This window comes from Aedes aegypti, chromosome 2, assembly GCF_002204515.2.
Source record: "Aedes aegypti strain LVP_AGWG chromosome 2, AaegL5.0 Primary Assembly, whole genome shotgun sequence".
Taxonomy (NCBI): domain Eukaryota; kingdom Metazoa; phylum Arthropoda; class Insecta; order Diptera; family Culicidae; genus Aedes; species Aedes aegypti.
The window spans coordinates 4,056,708-4,072,764 of NC_035108.1; the positions used below are offsets into that span (position 1 = coordinate 4,056,708).

Genomic DNA, 16,057 nt, shown 5'->3' on the forward strand with positions numbered 1-16,057 from the left:
ATGCGATTTCTCATGCGTGGATAATACTGTTGTGTGCCCAGAACCATCCTTTTTGGCATTAGAAGTTAAATATACTCCGTACGACTATGAAAATCCTGTCGATGATACCAATGGCGATGTGCGCGATAAGCCTCCCTTTTCATACCAATGAAAGTTGATCCTGTCGGAGATTTTGTTGACAATTATTCAAATAAGCTGCCAATTGGCCAAATCTTGTTTCAAAGAGAATCTATTTTTATTGTTTTTAGCCTCGCAAGGATATATACTTTTAGTTGTGGTTCTACCACTTATCGCAACAGAAGTCATTCTAGAAAACTTTCATGTCAAGCTAGAATAAGTATTTTTCGTAAATAAACATGGTTTTAATCAGTATAGTTTGCAAGATTACAAAAATTATTATCAAAATGGGTTTGTTTCAATTTCGTTATGATCAACTAATGGGACTGTAATGCGGGTATTTTCAATATGGGACGCACATGGTTTGGTATTTTTTCCTCATTTTGTCCATACAAAGATTCAATTTTAAGCATGATTTTGGGAAGTACACTGAAAATAAACACCATTCACGGAGCTAATTCAAAAATGAATAAAATTGGTATGGGACTGTTATGCGAGTATGGGCAGTACAGAGAGGAATTATTTTTCATTATACGACATAATTAATAATTAGGAACTTTTTTTACATCAAACGAAAGCTTTTGATACACACATTGAAGGACAAATATAAAAGCTTTGTAAAAATACGGTGTGATGCTAGTGCTACTATAGGAACAGAAATTAGAAATAGTGCTACTATAGGCACATGTATTCCTATAGTGGCACAAGCGATAATAAATACAAACATATGAGTTTTCGTAGTTTTCATATTTTTACCACAAAACCAAGATAAAAAGCTTTCAGATAGTGTAAAAATAATGACGGGCAACAGTTTTCCAAATGTATATTTCTCTGGGAAAATCGTATAATTTTGTATGTTTCATGGGCGTACTGTGAAGTAAAGACATTGAACTTGTTGTTAGACTCCACAAAACGTATATCCGCCTGAGATATCATTGCGGAAAGGCGTCGAGAATGAATTTCAGCTACTAAGGGGTCCATTTCTAGCATTGACACCCTACACACTCAATCTGTTCGGTAAAAATAACTGGGTTTTTGAACTACCGAAAAAGTCAGTAAACTAAAAATAAATGTCAAAAATCGAAAAACAGAGATTTTTCACTGAAATTTTGCAGAGAGCTTTTTTTTCATATCATATATCGAAAAAAATAAAACATGGTGAAATTTGCTTTTCAATTACGCGTGGCGACAGTTTTCATTTCACTGACTTTTTCAGTAGTTCCAAAACCCAGTAAAAGACGGGGTTGGTGGTCTGATTGCTACCGCTTCTGCTTCATAAGCAGAAGGTCATGGGTTCAATCCCAGGCTCGTCCCTTTCCTCGTACTTTGTAGTTGTATATCTCTCACTTGCTTCTGTCTTCCATTCTAAATCTATCACACTCAAGCTATTTCATAGGTTCATAGCAAACGCTAGAACCAGAGACGGACAAGAAACCGTTTCCCTAACGCTTCCATTCTTCCACGCTCATGCCCTTTCCTTACGCCTGATATATAGGCAGTCTGCTAACCACAAAATTAAACCTCTCTGCCCCAATCCATACACTCCACATGAACTGGTGTAGATGCAGTCGGACTCCACGGTCTACAGTGGGCTAGTATAGGTGCAACATCATTTCCTCCCCCTTCCCCACATTGGTCTACATTCTGACGTGGCAGGCGCCATTATAGCCTAAAAATAGAAGCTCACTAGCACTTATACACTGAGGGTGTCTGTTAGTCCCAAGCAGTCATTCGGTTGGTTCCTTGTGTAAGTGCAGCTGATCTAGCGATACTGGAGTAGCATCCACGGGCGGCCAATCAAGCTCAAGCTCAAGTTCCAAAACCCAGTAAAATTTTACCGATCCCAGTAATTCAATCTAAGTGTGTAGCACGCACTTCGTTGCAGAACTCAATTTTAAATCCCGGGATTTCCTGACTTAACATTTTTGGTATACTAGGTCGAATTTCGAAATTGATTTTTTAAATTATCACTGTGTTCTTATTCATGGTTCCATAACATTTTTTGAGAATATCCAACAAGAATGCGTTCACCAGATCCCCTCCTTTTGAACGCAATTTCTCTCACTCCATCCTAACTTTCATTTCATTGAAATAAACACTATTGTATTAACCCGTATAGGCCTGAAAGAAAAAATACTAAAACCTTTACCACTCAGCGAATTCTTAACGGATTCAAATATTTTTTTGTCAGTATACTGGCCTACATATCTAGTTTCTAGAAGTGGCCAGAGGAACTCGTGAATACTCTTGTTGCCGGAGTTATTGCGGTGGGTTACTGGGTCAAGTCGGGTAGAAAAAGGCAATTTTTTGGGACATGCCAAGTTATCTTTATTTATTCCCAATGGCAATCATTTTAATTTGCATAATTCATTAAGTTCTGATATTCAACATCATAAATAAATAGTTTTGCACCGTTTAGAGTGTACCAGATGCGGCCAATCGGACTTAATGCCCTGAAGAACCGGCTCTAGATTTGTTAGGTACTAAACCGTTTCAAATCTCTAAAAGTTCAGATCGAACATAATAGTTCACTAAAATGGGTTCCCATATGTTTGACACAGATGTTAAGATACAAACTGAGCACTTTATCATAAATTTGAGGCATCCCGGGGACCCGAAAATGGTCATTTGTAGGATCTATCAAATGAAGTTGACATAATTATTCAAATTAATCGATTATCAGAAGGTTTACGCTCATGCGTTTTTCTCAAAACTCCTTGATATTGATAAAAAAACTCTGCTCAGTCTGTCTGAACACCGACCAGTTGGCCCTTCTATATGAACTCATGGAGGATGGACTGTATATTAGTGATCCTTTATAGAGAGATTAGCGGAAGTAAAATGGAATGATTTGGCAACAGACCAGCAGTGCTGATTTTGCTCGGCGTCGAGAATAATATTGTAACACGGACATGACTTCCTCATTGCTAAAAAGTGTATTTTGTTTCGTTATAGATCTTTGAGCTACATCTTCTTCTTCTTCTTCTTTCTGGCGTTACGTCCCCACTGGGACAGAGCCTGCTTCTCAGCTTAGTGTTCTTATGAGCACTTCCACAGTTATTAACTGAGAGCTTACTATGCAAATGACCATTTTTGCATGTGTATATCGTGTGGCAGGTACGAAGATACTTTATGCCCTGGGAAGTCGAGAAAATTTCCAACCCGAAAATATCCTCGACCGGTGGGATTCGAACCCACGACCCTCAGCTTGGTCTTGCTGAATAGCTGTGCGTTTACCGCTACGGCTATGTGGGCCCCTCTGAGCCCCTTTGAGCTACATATCCAAACTAATAAACAGCCGAAAAAATCAACAACTAAAAATCGCATTGACAAAAATTTAAAAAAGAAAAATATTTCATTTTTTGCTTCATGCAAAATTTCTCTTACCGAAATAATTTTAAGCGGACTACATTACTCTTCAAGAAAAGTTCAAAACAAACATAACGCATGTTCGTTTGGCTCACACTTTGAAAGCTCTCGCTGCTCGATTGGCTCACACTTTGACAGAAATGTCAGCTTCCGCGAATCTCTCTTATAAAGGATTACTACTGTATATAAATGTAAAATAGGCCATCATTGAAATTTATACGCGTCATAGATGTCTCGCGACTTCAAGGCAATAGTTGGTTGAGCACTGATATAGCTGGAATGGAGTCAACTCTTCATAACTCGAGATTGAAGGGACCATCGAGTTCGGGAGGTTACAGAACACCCAACTTTTCAAATCAATATTAGCTATAACGACCAAGATGAGGACTGAGTTTTATTACTCTGAAATTGCGACGGGCTACTTGCGAGATTTGTTTGCGAGATTTTCTACAAAACTTTCATGTAATTCATCACATGTAGTTTAGATTAACTTATCGGGATCGTATAGCCAAACTTCTGGTAGTTCATCAATGCTTCATCATTGGTACTTTCACATGAACAATATTTAAGGTCTCTAAAAGCCTTTTAAAAAAATACCCCACTATTCGTCTTTTCGTTACCCAGTTACCACAAGGACGTGGCAAAAGCTGCTCTAATTTGCTGAATAATGCTTTGATCTTGTCTAACAGAGAGCATAGTTCCAAATTGTAGGATAACGGGTGATAATAATTCAGATCTTATGTGTGAATTTTTGTTTTCTCAATGTTTGTTACCCTTTCAGGATTTCCTGGGGTTCTCAATAAGTATTCCGGGATTCTGATTTTTAGATCCCGGGAAATCCCAGGGGGGGGGGGTTGGTTTTGGTATGCACAGGGAATGCACAGGGTGCAAAATATTTCACAACTAGATCCCTCGTTTTAGAAACCGTATTAGTAGCGCTCCCTATAGAAAATTTCTTCAACTATAATCTCACGTAAAAACAAGAGTAATCACAGAAGAAAGACTAAGAACAAGAAAGACAAATTACTTAAAAACATTTCGACTAGACAGTGCAACAATGACACTACTTTGTCAAACAAATTCTGGGTTTGGTTTTCAAATAAGCAAGGAAATATGGGATGTTTTTAATTAGCATTATTGCCTAGTCCGTCTCAGTATTGGTCCCGGTAGAGGCGAAACTTGGCTAGAGCCAGACCAAGGATGCACTAGAGGACCACGCGAAAAGTTTCGAAACAAATTATGATGATCCGAAAAGCTCAGCTATGCTGAAAAATAGTTCTTTTGAAAGTACTCATTAGTAACTGTTATGTCATTAACGAAACGCAAGAGTGGGTATGTTGACTTTGGTACGTACATGGCAGTAAATGGAGCACTTCACTTCCTTCAGACTTTGTTTGTAGGTATTTGAAATATAAGTTAGGATTTAATTTACATAACGATAATGAACGTTTAATTATCAAAATACACTTCATAAGGGAAATTACATGACAATTCAATATCCTTCTACAAAAACGAAGACCAATCAATCAAATATATTGAATCGTATCTCGATAACTTCAACCTATTGTTCCTTTATCGTATACTATTTGCTTGACCTTTGGTCTTAAGCGGCTACCTACAAAAAAAAATGATGCTATGATTTTTTTGTCAAAATTATAAAGTGGTATCAGTTTATACATTATTACTTTTCCAATTGACAAACGCTATCCAGCCGGTCGTTCAGACAGCTGAGGTGGCAATAGAGTATAAAAAGAGCTGCATCCGGTACTGCGCGTCGCCGTACGGTAACCTTCTGGTTAAAACAGACGTGGGACTTTAGAGTGATAGACGTTGTAAAGCAAGTTAAGGTGCAAATTGAACGGTGCGGGCGGCTGCTTACTAGCCAGTGGCTAGGTAACGCTCCAAACGCCGTTTAACGAATGGGTGGTTGCGTAACAGTGGCTGCACCAACAAAACGGATGAGGGAAAACGCAGCATCAACACATGGAAAATGTATGTGTTGTGGATGCTAAGATGCGATGAAGCTGAGAGGCGGCAGTAGAGAAGAGACTCCCACACTGGAAAGAGGTACAGTTTGGAGAATTTGACAGAGTACTACCTCGTGACATATATTATCAGTGACATCAGCCCGTAGTCGCCATGTCAGTCGCTGCCGTAGACGCCGCCCAGCACCGAAGGGTACCAATAAATTGGAGTAAGTTAAAATCCATTCCATTTCTGTAGGACTCCCACATCCGAAGCTCACCCTACTGAATACGCCCTGGGACCCGGGAGACAGAAGATGGCCTTTGGTGCCCACCCCGGAAACGGCCGTTGGCTCAAGACCAGCTGCTTGGGGCTTAGGCCAGTCCTCTTCTGGGACTGAGCATCTTCTCCCGGGGTCAACTCGTTTCAAGTTGGAAGTGAAGAATGCTTTCAATAGCGCAAGCTGGGAAGCATTAGCACACGTGCTTCACCGCATCAAGGTACCGGTGTAGTTGTGTAAGCTTCTAGACAGCTATTTTGATGGTAGGATTCTACTGTACGACACAGAGGAGGGGTAAAAAAGCGTTCGAAATACCGCGGGAGTACCTCAAGGTTCAATCCTGGGCCCGCTGTTATGGAATGCGATGTACGATGACGTACTGAGGCTGCCCCTCCCGACGGGTGTTAAGATTGTTGGCTTCGCCGACGATATCATCCTAGTGGTCTATGGTGAATCGATGGAGGAAGTAGAATTGACAGCAGCGCACTCTATTTCCATAATTGAGGAATGGATGGAGTCTAGGAAACTAGGACTGGCCCGTCACAAGACTGAGGTGGTGGTGGTGGTGAACAACAACAAGTCCGAGCAACAGGCGCTAATCTCGGTAAGTGATTACACCATAGAGTCCAAGCGGTTTCTTAGGCTTCTCAGCTTCGCTAGCCACGTTGAATATGCCTGTAAAAGGGCATCTACGGCTATAGCGGCGCTTTCGAGGATGATGTCTAACAGCTCTGCTGTAATTGCCAGCAAACGCAAGACAGGTACTCTGCATAAGTTCGGGCACTCAGAATCACGTGCGTGCCCCAATTGTGTTGGTGTGGAGGAAACAGCGGAGCATGTCGTTTTCGATTGCCCCCGAATCATTATTGTGAGAGATCGTATGCTCGCTACATGCGGGGGGGTACGTCCTCCGACAATATAGGGTTTCAATGCTAGTAATGGACCCCTTAGTAGCTGAAATTCATTCTAGACGCTTTTCCGCAATGATATCTCAGACGCATATTCGTTTTGTGGAGTCTAACAACAAATTCAATGTCTTTACTTCATAGTACGTCAATGAAACATACTAAATCATTCGATTTTTCCAGCGAAATATGCATTTGAAAAACTGTTGTCCGAATGCCTATTATGGACCCTCCCGGGGTCCATAATAGGATTGTTTACAAATTTGACGTTGCGTATTATGGACCCTCCATTTGATTTCCATGTAATCCGGCTCGCTGCCGACGTGCCTATTATGGACCCACCTGGAAATGCGTATTATGGACCCTCTTGTGCGGTTTCATTTACAAAACTGTTCAAATATCTGTATTTATGCGTCTCAAACCAAATATTTTGATTGAAACTGCTGACCAACAATGTAATCGAAGTTCCCCCGGTGGATTTTCATAGGAATAAAGTTGCTTTGAGTGTTAATTTTATGTTTTTCTGTAGGGGGTCCATAATACGCAAAGGGTCCATAACCGGCATCGACTCCCTAATAGAGAGAATGTGTGCGGATGCCAAGTGCTGGAATGCAGTAACTACGGCTGTCACTCACATTATGTTAGAATTGCAGCGTCTATGGCGCGCCGACCAAGAGTTGGCTGCAGAGGATTAGCCCTGCCTCGGCTGGTACCTTATAACATTGCTCAAGTCGGCTAGGAGAAGCGGTTTGCCTAGGCTACTTCAGCTAGATTTGTTGTGCTATGTACTAGCCCCTCCCCGAAGAAATACCTTAAGGTGGTTCCGGGGAGATAAGAATCTGAGGCCAAAGGTAAGGTTGATGCACTGTACACCACTTGAGCAGTTCAAAAAGAATTGCTCAAGTACAGTGCAGAGCTGGTTTTAGCGGGTCGTCGTTGGTGCGTCATCCCCGCACTCCCCAAGTTACCTTCTCAGAGGGTCTGTTTGCAGATGTCCCCCTTGTAAAAAAAAATAACAGCTGAGATGGCAATCGAGCATAAAAGGAGCGGAATCCGTTACTGTGCGATTCTCGCTATATGAATGTAAAGACAGCGTAAGCTATAGCTTACGAACTTCACTGCCTTAGAGTTTCGATAGGGTAGAAGCCCCTGCTTTGACGATTTCAGCTCAGTTTTCATTTCATTTATAGCACGCTACCGGAATTGTACGATTTTCATAAAATTTACATTAAACGTCTATTCTAAAACAATCCTTATTTTGCTACTTGATTCATTCAAGCTATTCATTTAAAACACACATTTCAATAAAAATCATATGACAAGAAAATACATTTTCATTATTCAGTATACCGCACCAAATGACTGACTGAGAGCATTTGAGTTGTGTTCGTAGATATTGTAAATTTCTGGAAAAAATATTACACACATTGATACATTTCTTAGCTCTGAAAAACCACGACATAGAGTCTTGTTCAATCTTGTTTCGATATGTTTGAGGAAATGACTTTGTTCTACAGATTGAAAAAATGAACTTCCTGACATCTCTTCAAAATGAAATCCCTGTTTGACGGGGTTGGTGGTCCAATAGCTACCGCTTCTGCTTCATAAGCTGAACGTCATGGGTTTGATCCTAGGCCCGTCCCTTTCGTCGTACTTTGTAGTTGTATATTTCACTTGCTTCTGTCTTCCACCCTTAATATATCACAGTTGATCTCTCACAGTTCATAGCATTTGCTAGAACCCGAGACGGACAAAAAAAACGTTTCCCTACGCTTCCATTCTTTTATCATTTGAATACGCCTTTCCTTACGCCTGATACATAGGCAGTCTGCTAACCAAACAGCAAGCCATAACAATTATACCAGCCCTTACACCTTCCCGCATAAGCTAGCGTAGACGCAGTGGTATATACGGTCTACCATGGGAGCCAGTTTATTAATGCGTCATCAATTCCTCCCCCTTTCCCCTCATTGGTCTGCATTCTGATGTGGCAGGCGCCATTATCGTTAAAAAAAATAGAAGATCGCCAGCACTTATACACTGAGGGTGTCTTTAGTCCCACGCAGTCATCTGATTGATTCCTTGTGAATGTGTAGCTGATCTGGGGATACTGGAATAGCAACCACGGGCAGCCAATCAAGCTCAAGCTCAAGCTCTTCAAAATCAAATGCCTGTGAGTATGATGTTTAAGGTAGGTGTACCAGTTATGGACATAGTTGTTCCCTATTTCACCATACGGGATTACTTGAATGTTTTCACATTTTGAAAGATTTTGTGTGTTGTAGTTGTAAGCTTTAAGATACATCTTGATGTTTAAACATCCAAAACAATTTAAAATGTGAAAGCTATCGAAGTTTCACGTATGGCCAAGTAGGGAACCACTATGGCCATTACTGGTACATTTTGCCTACCTGATTTGGAAACAAATAAAAATAAATCATTTTTCAACGCAAAAAGCCGCACAAGTTTTTAAAGAAATACGATTTTTTAATTGAGAGCCTTACTGCCGTGAATCGCAAGTCAGTCCCATCTGTAAAAAGTAGGCATTGAGAAAAGGGGCTGTGAAGTTTTCAAACTCGTTTTCCATGCAAATATACAAAAAATCCAGAGGATTGGAACATGTTCCAAACTGAATGAAACATTCACAACTTGCTTTTCACTACAATATCTTTCCGAGGAAAATATAAAGATGATCAAAACAAGTTACACGTTTGTGTTCTATTGTGCAGAAGCCTGTAGTGGGACTGATATGCGGTTACATTTCATTATGGGACAATTTGACTTGCTGTTGTTTTTCCTAATTTTTCCGAACAAATCACATTATTCCATAAGTGCAGCTGAAAGAGATGTTGAAAATTTAACTCAACTCAGTTTTGTCGAAAATACAGATTAAATTAGTGGTCGTACATTATTTAAGTATGGGATTAGGAGCGACCTTATAGACAGTAGCATTTGAAATATGTTGACATTTAAAATTAGGCTTACAATATACAACAGAGTATAATACTTACAAAATTCATCGCGAACAATCGAGAATGTCAATCAAAACTTGTTTTATGATTTCGATAAATTTGGAATTTTTAGTGATCACATCTGTTCGAACAGGAAGAAAAGTTTTAAATTCTTCCTAATTTAAATCCCTGGTAGAAATTGTGCGCGGTAAATCTGAACGACACCAACCTTCGGCACTGTGGCTACGAAGTCCAAGCTAATTAAATAATAGAGATAAAAGATCTGTGTTTTTATCTCTTTATTTTAGTGTTTTTTTTAAATTTTGGCTAGTTCAACACTCAAAGATCTGTAAGCATACGACATATAAAATCAAGATTGAAAAAAAACTTAGCTTATGCATCGACAAAGGCCAAGTTCAAGAAAGCCCAATTTCGCACTCACAAAAGTCGAGAGATAAAGAAAATCACCGAGCCGTACAAACCAGCAGTTGATGAACAGGCCAAGCAAATTGCTGTTATTTGTACAATTATTAGCACAAACAAAGCGTCACCATCATTACCATCTTGGACTTGGAACGTATCCAAGACCGATGTCGAGCCATTATACACACTGGTTTGATGAACGACAACAACAACAGCGCCACGAGACTTTGCTGCCTTCGTCGTACGCAAATAATAACATTGAATATTTGTATAGGTATATCGCCATTCCAAGCATATCTGTCTCATGTTGTTTTTACCTTACCCACGGAATCGGTTGATGTTAATTGGATTATTATTATTGCCCTTTTTTAAATTTCTTTTAAAAATGTAGTGCTAACTTCTGCAGTGTGCAGAGTAGCACAAGTGTTCAACAGACCATTGGACAGATATGATAAAAGAGCGTACTCAGGATAGTGCAGTTGTGTTGACTAGCACACCATCGCACTAATACCCACAATCTTCCTTCGTCATTTGTGGTCAGTGATTGGCCCGATTTGATTCTCGTCGTCGCACAAAAGATAGGTATAAAGTGAATGATAGCAAAAACATATGCCAAATCAGCTCACTGCTGTAAAAGGGGGAAGGGGGTATCGTTTGATGACTCACTCAATAAAGATATTTGTGTTGAGGTCTTTCCTTTCCGGCAAGCTGCACGCATAGATGGCAATAATGGGCTGACCATGCTTGTCGGTTCCGATGAATTCGATAAACTTCCGTCGTTTGAATTCCTTTCGGATGGCATTCTCGTCGGGCTAAAATGAAACAAAACTCTATTAGGAACGGCTGATGTTTAGCGTACGCAATGTTTGCACTTACCTCCATCATCTTTAGCTGTTCCTCGTAATTGTCCGGATCGAGAGTGGTTTTGATGATTTCGTCCTCGGAAACCTCCTCAAACTCGCCTAGATGGAATCAGGTTGGATTGGGAAAGAATGAAACGAATGAGGGATGGCGTATCGTTTGCTGTTACGACGGAAAAGTTAGTCAGCCGGAACCACTATGGCAAAAGTGATTGTTTGGCGATGTTGCACAGAGTATCAACACGTCACATCAATGCAACCAGCACTGATGGAATGGTATTTCTGTCTGGCAGACTGTGGAGTGGAAACAGACATGTCCATCGTTGATATTACTTTGTGGCGGTGAATTCTCAAGTATTCAAGCGTGTATATGTAGGTGAGGCGATTGATTAAACTTTCGGAAAAAAGTCCACGAAAGCTACCGTATCTTATCGTTTTATTTAAGAGAACACTGTAATTTGAATTGCATATACAATGCATGGTATACAACAAGAGTAAATTTTTTAGCCAAATTAAATGATGCTAATTGAAGTAATATCACAATAAAATTTTGAACCAATCGAGCTAACTTCAAATTAGTCAACCTACAAAATAAACTGAAAAGCTTTCTTGTTAGTCTGAAGCCGAAGAATTCAGCCGAATGGAAGACATGCCTTCTTACTTCTACAAATTTCCCCAGAAATTAAATTCAAGGGTTTTGAAGGATATCTTTTCAATGGAACATCTTTAGGATTCTGTTAGAAATGTAGGGGTTATTTCAAGCATCCTCCTGAACTTCCTCCAGGAATACACAGTTAGAGCTTTCGTTGCCAAAGTTGTCATTTTCGCATTCGTATATCGTGTGGAAGATATGATGATACTCTGTGCTCAGGCGAGTCAATGAAATTTCCATTACGAAGAAATCCTGGACCGACTGGGTATCGCACCCAGACACCTTCAGCCAGGGATGGGAAATGTACTGTCGCAAACATTTACCACCTCGACATTCACATTTTTCTACACGACCATCAAAATCCAAAGCAAAACATGACCGTTCAAAACAAAAAAATGTCACGGCTCTTCAAAACTGTAATCTTCTTCTTCCCAACGTTTTTTCAAACCCGAATGCGAAATGACTCGAGCACAGTGGTGACACGATTTTTCCGGTTTTCGGGGTTTTGCATTTTTGCTCGATAAAGGCAGCATAAAATTGAACCTGTTTATATGTATCGCAACGGAATAATTGTGCTCTTGCTATTAGCGCTAATAAATTTCAATTAGTTGAAAACACAAGCGAAATATTTGCGATTGACTTATTTAACATTTATTTCAATCATTCACCTCGGAATGGCTGCCCGAAAACGGTCAGAGTGGAGAAACAAAAACATTCAAGCAGTGTGTGAACCGTCGGCAGCGCAACGCCTGATGGTATTGATGCTGGTGCTGATTTGTGTTTTGGTTGACTGGTATAATCGATTAACTGTTATTAATAGTGGTCACAGTTCCCAAGCCTGCCTTCAGCATGGCTTTACTTTGTTGCCGCGGGCTCTAACCACTCGGCTAAGGAAGGCTCCAAATTAGATAATACAAATTCTGAGTTAAGTTTGCACTGCATTGTGGCATAAATATCATTCCCTATAGTTTGATTAAAAATTGTGTGCAAGTTGCTTAAAAAACGATTAGCATAGTAAGCAAAAATGCCCTTTTTTTGCTCCTCAAATTTATTGCTGACTTCAAGGGAAATTTTGGAAGCAATACCAGTAATGCCTAGACGAATTCATGACTACTTATTTTCAGAATACTTGATAAAATTCAAAAGAGCTAGAAGAATTCCGAGAAATGATCTGTAGGAGGAGAGGGTTTTTTTTGTGATTTTGAATTAAAAATCAGGAGAAAATCTCTTTAAATGTCTTGAAAAACTTCAAGATAAAGAACTAAATGAACTTCACACAATTTTGATTATATTCCCAAAGCGTTGTTATGGAGATATTTCCAAAAAATGTTCAAAGAATTTCTATAAAGTTTTCTGGAGCCGTTTTTTTAGGAATCCCTGTTGGAGATCTTGGAGGTACCTCTGTATGATTTTTTGCGTAAATTCCAAAAATAATCACTGTGTTAATTTTTGAAATAGCTTATGCAAAGTTCTTGGAGAAATTTCTGGATGAATATATAAAGAATAACTGGAGAAAGATATAAAAAATCTACTTAAAAATCTCCTAAGAAAACTGTGGAAAAAACCTCTGATAAATCTTTGTTAAATTCTAATTCCAAGATACCCTGAGATAAATTTTTGAATCAATTTGTGAAATGCTTTTTGGAAAAATGCGTAAATAAATGGGTAAGATCCTTCCGTGACAATTCTTCCATGCAGTGGCGACTCGTTTTCTTATCAATTTATGAAAATTGAGAATATAAAACTTACTATACTGATCGTGCAAGAAGTGATATTAATCCTACGTTGTGATTGTAAAACTACAATTATGGGTTTGACCGTCCTGCCATGGCGGAGGTATAGAGCTTACTGGTTTTAATTGAAACATCTACTCAATACATATGTATACAGTTTTGTATGTTACTCTGTTGGGTCAATACATTTGCACGAACAGGTTGGTATCGGCATTTCTAGCAGTTCTCTTATTGATAAAGGCAAACTTATAGCTGAAATTCATAAATTTCTATTCGTTAATCAGTATTGGACAAAAAGCATTTGCAACTTTTTCGATTTTCTATACAAAATGGTCAACTTTAGAGGGCTATGTATGAGTTATTTGAATGTACGGCGTCTGTACCAGTGATAGAGGCAATAAGCCTATGCATGCTATAAAACGTTTGACTTTTACTGTGCGCCCTGTTTTCAAGTTACCCGTGTGAGAGAGCGAGACAGCACCAACGCACGGCGCACAGTAAAGAACAAAGAAATTAATGTCACGTACAGAGGCTCATAGTAACGGGTTGAGGAATAAAAAAAACAAAGTTGTTTGATATCTTAAAACGCGTGTTTTTGCTGAACATCGCACCTCTCTATCTCTTAAAGTAAAGGAATTATCGATCGAATTCGTTTAAGTAAGGCTTATTTGTTTGATAGTAAAATCCCGTGAAAAGACGCTTATAGACAAAAGTATTTATCAACTGCTGAAATGAAAGATATGGTACTTTCATGATTTGTAAGAGTTATCTGCGCCATTTTGCGTCGAAGGCAGTTATTATAACTATAATATAGGGGCCTAAACTACCCCTTGAAAAAAAAGTAATTCATCAATAACTTTGTTACTTCAAAAGATAGCGTGATAACATTTTTAGCAAAAACACGGTTTTTTTTAAGACAAACAAATTTGTAGATAACACACAACTAGAGTTTTCAATCCCGGGTACATTTCCCGGGAAATGAGATTTCCCGGGATTCCCGTTTCCAGGGAAATGATTTTCTGTTTCCTGGGATTCCCGTATTTCCCGGGATTTCCATATTTCCAAGGTAGTTATATTAAAAAAAGGATTGACCATCTATTTTGAAACAAAAACCTTCGCACAATTTACTTTTCATATCATTTTAACTAGGGAGCTTCGTTAGCCGAGTAGTTAGAGACCACGGTTACAAAGCTAAGCCATGCTTAAAGTGTCTGGGTTCGATTCCCGGTCGGTCTAGGATCTTTTGGTAATGGAAATTTCCTTGACTACCATGGATATAAAGTAACATAGTACTCACCATACCTGCCATACTATATATGAATGCGAAGATGGCAACTTTGGCAAAGAATTGAACTCTTGAAAACAAAGATGAATGAGGATGTAATGCCAAGAAGAAGAAGATCACTATAAACAATAGCCTCACTAGATCACTAGTTATACTTCGATGTTGAATTGTTGTTTAACGAAATTAAATAGTTGTTGATAAAATGTATATTTTATTGCCGTGAATCGCAAGTCAGTTCCATCTGTAAAAAGTAGGCATTGAAAAAAGTTAGTTGAGTTAAGGCTGTGAAGTTTTCAAACTCGTTTTCCATACAAATAATCTAAAACTTTTAAATTGGAACATGTTCCAATCTCAATGGAACTTTCAGAAATTGCTTTTCACTCTGGTATGTTTACGTGAAAAATATAAGATGAGCAAAACATTGTTCATTTTTGTGTTACACCGTGCGGAAATCTGTTGCGGGACTGATATGCGATTACTTTTCATAATGGGACAATTTGACTGGGTGTTTTTTCTTATTTTTTTTTTTTTTTTTTTGAACAGATCTTGTATTCTCATAAGTGCAGTTGAAAGCTTTTTTTTTATTCTAGTGCTTGAAATGATTGATTTATTGTCAAGAATAAGCTCCATATGGACTTTTGCTCAATGTTATAAACTTTCTCAGGCTTCAAGCCTGGCGATTAAACGAAGCCAACAGATTTTTTTTAGAAACACAAACTTACAAAAAAGAGAGTTAACCTTACATATTTACTGCTGAGAAAAAATATACATGAAATACGAATAGCTTAAAAAGAAAATTCCATTAAATTTTCTCTATTTTCATGTTTTTTAAAATTTCCCGGGATCCTGGGATTTCCCGGGAAATGGCATTTTTATTTCCCGTTTCCCGGGAAGTCGAATCCCGGGAAAATTGAAAACTCTGACAACATGTTAAAAATCTTGGAAAAAAGTTATGATAAAAAATATGATTTTTAAGCGCCATTCACATACAACGGCATATATCTCAAAGAGTATAAGAGATAGAAAACTCGTGTCTTCGACAAAGTTGTTTCAAATTGCTTATTCTACAACTTTGCCGAAGACACCATATGTCTATGTAAATGTTATGAAAAAATAGTTTTTCTATCTCACTGCCAGGTAAATTGGCCACAATTTTTTTTACATGAATAGATTCTATAGATGTAGATCAATAGATCTCCGAACAAACTATATCGTTAAAATCAACGGTTTGGGCGCTATTCAAAAAGCGCATGAAATCGATAAAAGAAAACATAGTGCAATGATCTAGCTTACCAAGACTGATAATTTTGTATGAAAAATCCAAAAAGTTGCAAATGTTTTGTCCAATACTGTATACTTGGAATATTGATGAGTACTTCTGATAAGATAATTATCAGATTTCTGCCCAGAGTCTTTACAATAATCTTGATGGTTCACTCTCGATTTATCCAAGATTTTTCCCGGAATCCCTACAAAGATTTCTCAGGAAATTTCTACAGAGATTCATTTTATTTACG

General features: G+C 38.6%; 1 protein-coding gene across 1 annotated transcript in view; it reads right to left on the reverse strand.

The window, feature by feature from the left end:
* Nucleotides 1-16,057, reverse strand: part of LOC5571449 (rho GTPase-activating protein 68F) — a gene marked incomplete in the record, with an annotated part of 87,259 nt that overhangs the window by 34,322 nt on the left and 36,880 nt on the right. The window contains 2 exon segments of the mRNA XM_021839787.1: nt 10,677-10,822; nt 10,887-10,972. Coding sequence (XP_021695479.1) covers nt 10,677-10,822; nt 10,887-10,972 — 232 coding nt within the window.